This window comes from Rana temporaria, chromosome 9 (assembly GCF_905171775.1).
Source record: "Rana temporaria chromosome 9, aRanTem1.1, whole genome shotgun sequence".
NCBI classification, from domain to species: Eukaryota; Metazoa; Chordata; class Amphibia; order Anura; family Ranidae; genus Rana; species Rana temporaria.
This window is the reverse complement of record NC_053497.1, coordinates 134,600,036-134,609,981: the sequence shown is the minus strand read 5'-3', so window position 1 is coordinate 134,609,981 and position 9,946 is coordinate 134,600,036. Positions and strand designations below refer to the sequence as shown.

General features: G+C 42.7%; 1 protein-coding gene across 1 annotated transcript; it reads left to right on the top strand.

The window, feature by feature from the left end:
* The first annotated feature begins 8,393 nt into the window (after positions 1-8,393).
* On the top strand, positions 8,394-9,561 carry LOC120914102 (C-factor-like). Its single transcript, XM_040324585.1, has one exon. The coding sequence runs from the start codon at positions 8,499-8,501 to the stop codon at positions 9,264-9,266; it is 768 nt and encodes a 255-aa protein (XP_040180519.1). The 5' UTR covers positions 8,394-8,498; the 3' UTR covers positions 9,267-9,561.
* Positions 9,562-9,946: the final 385 nt, after the last annotated feature.

Sequence of the window (9,946 nt, the reverse complement as noted above, 5' to 3'; positions counted from 1 at the left end):
GCCTAATTCAAATTAGGCGGATAGGGGGCGTATAGCATTTAAATTAAGCACGTTCCCGCGCCGAACGTACTGCGCATGCGCCGTCCGAAAAATATCCCAGGGTGCATTGCTCCAAATGACGTCGCAAGGACGTCATTGGTTTCGACGTGAACGTAAATGGCGTCCAGCCCCATTCACGGACGACTTGCGCAAACGACGTAAATTTTCAAATTTCGACGCGGGAACGACGGCCATACTTAACATTGATTGCGCCTCATATACCCAGGGGCAACTTTACGCCGGGACAAGCCTAACGTAAACGACGTAACTTTACTGCGTCGGCCGCGCGTACGTTCGGGAATTCACGTATCTAGCTAATTTGCATACTCGACAGGGAAAACGACGGAGGCGACACCAGGTGGACAAAAAAAAATTGCATTTCAGATCCGACGGCGTAAGAGCCTTACGCCTGTCGGATCTAATGGATATCTATGCGTAACTGATTCTAAGAATCAGTCGCATAGATACGACGGCCCAGATTAGGACTTACGACGGCGTACATGGTGTTGCGCCGTCGTAAGCCCATTGAGAATCTGGGCCTATATATTTTGTTATATTTGATTGATAGCAAACATTTCTTTCTGTGTAAATAAATTAGATCTTTATTTTTTTTGTTTAATCAGAAGAAAATTTATTTGAATACATTTCAAGCATTACAAAAACAAATAATCAATTACAGCATCTTCTAACCTCATAGAGCTACGTACAGATTTCAGCTCACTGAAGAGAACATACAACGCCACCTAGTGGCTGAAAACAGAAATTACAGTACCAAGAAAGCACCACTATTATTATTATTATACAGGATTTATATAGCGCCAACAGTTTACACAGCGCTTTACAATATAAAAGGGAGACAATACAGTTACAATACAATAAAATACAAGAGTATTAAGAGGGCCCTGCTCAGAAGAGCTTACAATCTAATAGGGTGGGGCAGGTGGTACAAAAGGTTGTAACTGTGGGGAATGAGCTGATGAAAGTGGTAAAAGATTAGTTGGAGACGTGATAGGCTTCCCTATCACTCCAAAGTCCAAAGCATTCCAAAGTCAGATAGTAGTAAACAACATTAAAGTGGGGGTTCCACCCGCAATTTTTTTTTTTTAAAGTCAGCAGCTACAAACACTGTAGCTGCTGACTTTTAATAAGGACACTTACCTGTCCTAGGCGCCCGCGATGTTGGCCCCCCGAGGCCCATCCCTGGATTGTGGCAGGTCCCGGCACCGTCATCCTCACTAAGGGAAACAGGCAATTGCACCTTGCAGCTTCAATGCCCATTTTCCTACTGCGCATGCGTGATTCTTGCGGCGCTGTATGAATAGGCGGCTGCTGTCTGGGATACACACAGTTCCCAGAAGGCAGCGCGCCCCATTCCCCAGAAGACAACACGAGGATGAAGACCAGCCGCGGACTAGGAAGAGGCAGATTTGGAAGATCCGCCTAGCAACCACAATTTCTGGTAAGTAAAAAAAACATTTTAATTTATTTGCAGCATTTTGGTGTAATTTTTTTTTTTTTTAGGGTGGACTTTCACTTTAAGTAATCAGAGGCATTCTACCCCAATATCCTATTAATAATCAGGTCTACTGGAGCCAATCCTGGTACAACAAGCCAACCCTCCAAACCGTTTAAAATTTAGCAGGGTAACCACTTGCTGACCCCTTGCTTTTTCTGATATTTGTTATTTATAAGTAAAAAACTGTATTTTTTGCTAGAAAATTACTTAGAATCCCCAAACATTATGTATATATATATATATATATATATATATATATATATATATATATTTAGCAAAGAGCCGAGAGAAAAAAATGGCGGACATTGCAATATTTTATGTCACACTGTATTTGCACAGCGGTCTTTTCACTTTAATGAATAAAATAAAATAAAAAACAGTACATTTAGCCCAGTTCTTTGAAAAATGTGAAAGATGATGTTATGCTAGTAAATAGATACCTAATATGTCATGTTTTAAAATTGCGCAAGCATATGAAATGGCGACAAACTATGGTACTTAAAAATCTGCATAGGCAACGCTTTAAAATTGTTACAGGTTACCTGTTTAGAGTAACAGAGTAGGCCTTGCAATATAATTAATTCGCTTGCTCTAACGATCGCAGCGATATCTGTGTTTACATATGTGGGTGTGACTTAAGTATACGTTCGCTTCTGCGTGCAAACTCTGAGGATTTTTTTTCTTATTCATTTTACTTTCTATTTTTTATTTTTACATTGTCACATTTTTTTTCCTGATCACTTTTATTCATATTACAAGGAATTTAAACATCCCTTGTAATAGAAATAAGCCTTACAGGTCCACCTTTTTGAGAGATCTGGGGTCAAAAAGACCCCAGATCTCTCATTTACCATTAAGAGCAAAAGAAAATATGAAATCTTGTCTTTAACCACTTGCCGACCTGCTCATGCAAATATACTGTGGCAGTCGGCTCTCTTGCGCAAACTGACGTACCTGTACATCAGTCTGCAAAAGCAGGATAGCGGGCGCAGGTATGTATTATATGTATGTATTATAGCAAAAAGTAAAAAAATAAATGTTTATAGCGTAAAAAATAAAAACCGCAGAGGTGGTCAAACACCACCAAAAGAAAGCTCTATTTGTGGGAAAAAAAGGATGTCAATTTTTTTTGGGTACAGTCTCGCACAACCACGCAACTGTCAGTTAAAGTGACGCAGTGCCGTATCGCAAAAAATGCTATGGTCATTAAGGGGGTAAAACCTTCCGGGGCTGAAGTGGTAAAGGAAAAAAATGCCTTTAAGACCGAGAGGCGAAAATTACATCAGATGTCACTCCGGTCCTCCAAGGGCATAGAGCCAAGTGGGGCCATCTTGCTCTCACTCGGCTCCCTGCCCAGGCACCTGAAGGATCAGATCGGCTCCAGGCTCACCAATAAACTCTGAGACAACTGTGAAGCGGCGGGAGGGCACCGCTGCCTATAAAAGTGATCTTGTGGTGAATCTGCCACTGGGACCACTTTTACCCGTCCGCCTGACTGAAAAAAAAGATACAGAGATTATGTCAGCTAGCTGCTGCAATAACCCCTGGTATTTAGTGTCAAAGTAATGATGTATATTTACAGTTAGGTGGTCGGAAAATGATTCTAGCCATTCCTTAAAGCAGAAGTAAACCCATCTATTTGATAGTTTAAAAAAACAGTTAACATTCCCGGCATGCCGGAAATGCTAGATGTCACATTTGCTTGTGCTCTCAACCAAACTGTCAAACCATCCAATGGCTGGTTTCATAACTGATCACATGTGCAGCATCGTGGCAGTTGCAGATTAAACAGAGGCCAAGATGGCAGCTTCCTTGGCTGAAAACAATAGGAGGGTTTACTTCAACTTTAAGGCAGTGGTTCTTAACCTCCATCCTCAAGTTTTCCCAACGGGCCATGTTTTCAGGTTTTCCTACTTTGCACAGCTGCTTTAAATCAATATCAATGATATGGTATTGATAAGAGACATTTTATCTAAGGGAAGTTCCCATTGGGGTACCTGAGGACTGAGGTTGAGAACCGCTGCCTTATGGAATGGAGGCAAAGTGCTTTTCCAGTGGAGGAGAATAATTGTATGTGCCTGAAACAAGGCCTTGGAAACAGCTTCCTTGGTAAAGGCATCCAGTAAAATGTCATCAAAAACTTCCAGCAGACAGCGCCTGGGATCGGAAGGGATGTCTGTTTGGAATACGCTGTTAACTGCTGCAAGAACAGACGTCCAGTATCTGTGTAACCTGGGACATCCCCACAGCATGTGTATGAGATCCCCATGGTCCATTTAGGACAAACTGGCTCTCACAATTTCACTAGGGTATAATGGACTCACAATAAAAGGTATAACTTTGATAAGCACTGAGAAGTACTATGAGAGCTAGCTTGCACTGCTTCCAGTGCATTTTCCCACTGTTCTCAAGACAAGTCCCCCACATCGGACTCCCACAGATCCATAGCCTTACAGGTTAGGGTGACCAGACATCCCCAGTTTCAGGGGACAGTCCCCTGATTGAGGACAATGTCCCCAGACCAAGTCTGTCCCTGGTTTTGTCCCCGGATTGGATTTAATAGGGGACAGGGGCAATTTTAAAGACAGTCAGTGCAGAATTAAAATAAAAAAATTAGAATTACACACCCCGCTCCGCCGTGCCTACTAGCATAGGGGGGTTGTATTTTTGCCATTATCTGTGCCCCTTATCATGTGCTGGTCGGAGCAGAGGGAATATTTCTTCAGTTTCGGGCGCATGCCCATTCAGCTTCGCTCACATGTTCTTCTGCCTTGGCTCAAATCCTGGTCAGCCACCTGCCTGTCCCTGGTGATCTTCCTCCGCTCCCCACCCAGTAGTAGCCGGGGCCCGAAGAGTAAGACTTGAGAGGCTGTGAGGTGGGCGGCGACGGGCAGAGAGTCGCTGATTGTTGCCATTACTAGTAAAGAAAAAATATGTCCCTGGATTTCATATTAAAAATCTGGAAAATATTACAGGTGTAGCAGTACCCCGTGAGGGCTGCTAATAGACTCTGCACCCTATTGGTTACCTCGACTCTGCAAATCCTCTCTTACCTCTGACACCTTGGGTTCCATCCCGTCACAGCTGTGGTAGTAAAAAGAGACTCACACAATATCAATGAAACAAATCAGATATGTTTACTAAGATGAAAGAAACACAGAAAATTGCATAAGTGGCTCATTTTATGTTAACAATAAATATGTCCATATATTACTATGCATCAATACTTAACATAGACCCAATACAAAACCTATGTGGACAAGTAGACAGAGGAGTAAATACCCAACACTATATCTCACGTGTCGGACCTCTCCTCAACACACAGACCAGCAAACTTTAAAATATCAACAACAATATAAACCTAAATAACACCCTATAGGGTGGCTCCCTGTAATAGTTCAATGCAATGCATGCAACTGAGCATAAGGATGTTGTGCACAAAAGAAAGGAAATTAGAATTGTCCCTTTAGTTCCCATTATCTTCAGCTAGCCTGCATTTTTTGTATTGCAGTTAAAGTAGTAGTAAAGTCTTTACTACCACTTTTACCTACAGGTAAGCCTATAATAAGGCTTACCTGTAGGTATAAAGAATATCTCCTAAACCTGTACGGTTTAGGAGATATTCCCCTCGCAATGCGCCGCTGATTGCAGCGGCGCATGCACAGCGGGTATCCTCGTCTAAAGGCCCGGCAGCCGCCGGACCTTGCCGGAATGAAGTCTCCCACGTGCATTTGCGGGAGTGACTACATTGCCGCTCCAGCCAATCACAGCACTGGAACGGCGATACCCGGAAGACACACCGAGGCAAGATAACATCTCCCTCGGTGTGGACCAGGTAAGTTCTCCACACCTCGTTCCAAGGTAAGTATTTCATAATGAGCTAGTATGCGGTGCATACTAGCTCATTATGCCCTTTGCCTTTCAGGTGTAAAAATTTTTTTTTTTATAATTATTGGGTATAGAACCGCTTTAATCCAAGATTTAAAAGGCAATAAGAATGTACTAAACTGCGCCTTATCCAAAAAATGATAAATGGTGTATATTCCTCCTTTTACTTTATCAAAAGGGTGTTTACAATACTGATTATAAAACACAATGGGGCAGATCCACAAAGATATTACGCCGGCGGATCTCTTGATACGCCCCGTAATTTCAAATTTTGCGCATTGTATCTTTGTTTTGTATCCACAAAACAAGATACAACGGCATCTCGGCTAGATCTGACAGGCGTACGTCTTAGTACGCCGTCGGATCTAAGCTGCAATTTTTCAAAAGGCCGCTAGGTGGCTTTTCCGTCGAATTTCGCGTCGAGTATGCAAATTTGCTATTTACGGCAATCCACGAACGTCCGTCCGGCCGGCGCATTTTTTTACGTCGTTTGCGTTCGGCTTTTTCCGGCGTATAGTTAAAGCTGCTGTTATGAGGCAAGCTCAATGTTAAGTATGGCCGGCGTTCACGCGTACAATTTTTAATTTTTTACGTCATTTGCGTAAGTCATTCGCGAATAGGGATTTGCGTATAATGACGTCACCGTTGTGAGCATTGGCTTGTTCCGGGTTAATTTTGAGCATGCGCACTGGGATACCCCCACGGACGGCGCATTCGCAGTTAAAAAAAAACGTTGTTTACGTCGGGTCACGACGTATTAACATAAAACACGCCCCCATTACATCCATTTGAATTCCGCGCCATTACGCCCCAAAAGATACACTACGCCGCCGTAACTTACGGCGCAAATTCTTTCAGGATTCGAAAAAAAAATAAGTTGCGGCGGCATAGTGTATCTTAGATACGCTGCGCCCATCGTATTAATGCGCCGAGGTACGTGGATCTACCCCAATGGGTATATTGACCCCAAGCGCCTGCTGTGTGTAGCCTATGTAGATGTAGATTCATATCCGTGGAACTACAAGTTTCACCAGCCAGTCTGTATAAGTATTACTCAGCAGTACTGTTGTTAACTATAACAAGGGCTGTTCACCACTACGAACCTCAGATGAATGGATCAGATGAATAGAGGGTTCCAGCCGGAATTCTCTGTCTCTGTATCTTTGTCCTGTAGAGACGCCACGCTGCAGCTCCCTGTAGACTGGATTGCAAGTACCTCCGGATGGTCCGGAACACACATCGGTCTGCTGTACTGGGATAGCGATGCTGTCCTCAGAGATCCCTCTGGGGCTGTCTATCCGGCTCTCCGCTGTGTAGGCCGCAGATTCTCAGCACTCCCTGTCACACAGACCTCCTGCTCGCAAGGTCAAAATGGCGTCCAGAGAGAGGGAATCAGGCCGCACCAGACTTTTTTAGCAGGCTGTTCTGTGCACACAGCATTCTGTTACCTGTAGTCCAGATTGATCCTGCTAACAGTGTCACTTCCTCATCCCGGACTACATGTTTCACAATGCTTTGCTCTGAGTCCTCAAACAGGAGAAAGAACACACAGAGTTCAGCATGCACTAGAGGGAGCCAAACACATTATAACAATAAAGAAACTGTCCCTTATTCATAAGCATAGTAGCAAAACCTTGGCTACACAGGTGTAGGCCTCCAAATAGATATTCAGTAGGGATACATAACAATTGCAAATAAGGCCCTTCTGTATTTCAATGTCCTGCAACAGACCAAAAATAGGTGTTTGGGAAAGAAAGAGGCCAGAGGGCAAATTTTGTGCCTGCACCATGTGGAACAACAGCAAATAATAGAAGTACATAGATTGTAGTAGACCATACACAGTCTGCAATAAAGAAAAGGATAATCATTTACCAGCTCTGAAAATATGTTGCATGTACGTGATACCATATGCACACACCACTTGGGAGCATAGGTAAGTTTTGCCAGTTCTGGGTATGTGGTATTATTCCAAATAGAGCTAAATTTTGTAAACCCAGTCATCCCTTGCAGCTGTTTGGTTTTACCCCAGAAGATATTTATTTTTAGCACAGTCTTTATAATTTGTTATTAACTTTATGGTAAGAGCGGCATCAAGATTGCCTAGGTTCTGATATAGAAAAAAGGTGGTATCCACTTATATATATATATATATATATCAGCATGTGGATATGAAGGCCTCTTGAGCCCCTTAGGGAAAGAGAGCCTTGACTGATGGGGGAATGGCCAGGTACTGGACAAGGTGGTGGTCACTTAAGGATTGGTTAAATTGGGGGTATGGGATGGGCCTGAGCTCGGGTAAAAGGGATCGTCCCAGGGAATTATGGGAAAAGCTGCCCACCCTCCCGTCCCTTTTTTCTATGGTATGTCACAGCTTGCTGTGGTTTTCTTGACCTTGCCAGCATAAAATGGCTGTAATGGGCCATGCCCTTGATGGAAACCGGAAGTAGGCGGCCTGTCCAGCACTTATGGCAAGGACAGGCCCCTCCCCCTTTTGGAATTGTGTTCTTTACAGTACAACTGTGACTGGCACTGGTTGTAAAATGTTCAATCTTCAAAATGTTATGTTTGCTTTTAATAAATCTGTGGCCTTGCCCTTTCCAACCTAATGGTTGTAAGCGTGTTTATTTAATAGGGTGAAGGGGCAAGGGGGAAGGTTTTATGTACATATATGTTGCAGTTAAGGGGTACCTGGGCTCATTGTGCCTCAGCAGTCAAGTGAGGTAGTAAAATTGGCAAAACAGTTACTATGCGCGGCTGCACCAGGCTCTGTGTGCAGCAGTTTTAGTAAATCTGTGTGTCATATTATCATGCTGTTATTACTAATTAACTGCTTTTAAGTACTATTGCAGCTCAAAGAAATAGGGCTTGAGGCTTTGACCGATCAATATCGGTCATTATAGCTTAGTATATATGAATATTTTAGTAAAATATTAACAAATTTTCAGATAAGCAGAGCACACATAAAGGAACACTAAGAGTAAAGAGTACTGTAGAAAGACTATAAAGTTCTTCAGCAGCTTTTATTGCAAAGACACAGGACTGCCAGGAAACCAAAATGACAAACCTCATTATCCGCAGTGTCCTGGTCACTGGTTCTAACAGAGGAATTGGTCTGCAACTGGTAAAGACTTTTCTCAACAAACAGAATCCACCAGAACATGTCTTTGCAGCGTGTCGGAATCCAGAAACTGCTCAGGAACTCAAGTCCTTGACCTCCAAATACTCAAACCTCATTACTGTCAGGATGGATGTAACAGACAAAGCCAGCATTGAAGATGCCTACAGTGTGGTAAAGGAGACCCTGAAAGGACGTGGTCTGAACTTGCTGATCAATAATGCTGGTATTGCCATCTACCACCCAATGGATGAAACTACATCAGAGGACATGATGAGACTCTATAAAACGAATACGGTAGGACCAATGCTGGTTACTCAGATATTTGCTCCCTTGCTGAAGAAAGCCGCACAAGAAAATCCTAATGAAATTATGAGCTGCAGCAAGGCTGCTGTGATCCACATATCCAGTGGTTTAGGCTCTATAAAAAGAGTCTCACTTGAAATATTTAAAAATCCTTTAATAGAATACCGGTGCAGCAAGGCAGCACTGAATATGTTAACGCGATGTCAGGCTGAGACCTACAAATCTGATGGGATTATTGTTGTGACTTTTGCTCCTGGATGGGTCCAAACCGACATGGGTGGTGCAACGGCTTCACTGAAGGTGCACGAGAGTGTGGATGGAATGATGAAAGTGTTTGACACCCTGACGGAAAACCATAATGGAATGTTTCTGAACTGGGAAGGACTGACTATACCGTGGTGAACACAATCATGAGAGATATACAAGCAAGGAATGAGAACCATGGCTGTCTACAAGTAATGAAATGCACACAATATGCTTTTCTAGCTTGTGAGTCTGTCTGGAGATACAGTATTTCAAGTCTTGCCAATTGAAATGTGTTTGTGGTGTTAACAGGACTTGTCTGATCGATACACATTCATGTGATCCTAAAATATAGTCTGAAGTCGTCTTTGGGGTGTGTGCATACTTTAAAAAAAACTAAAGACTGTAGATGGCCCATAATTATGAAAAAATAAATCAAATAATTTCAGATCTACTAAATGCATCTTTGAATTCTTTTGTTTTTAGGAGCCACGCGGGAACTATCTAAAGGTAAAGGCAGATAGGAGTATTTAGAACGTGTCAGGCCTAGCTAAAGTTTGGGTGGGCTGAATTTTTGGGGAGGTACTTTGTTTGGGTTTGTTTCTTTTTGTGGGTAGCTGGGTGTTGATGAGTGCTGGTTTATTGTGAGTGATGATTGTTGGTTGGTGATGAATTAAGATTGAAAGATAGGTGTAGTTTAATTTTTATTATATTTAGACATTGGAATTCTGGAGTCATTCTCAGTATTAAAGAATGGGTGTCTGAAGTAAACTACATTATGCATATTGAGGAATTGACAGCAAGCCTACAAGAGAAACATCCCAAAGTCATAGTTAAAG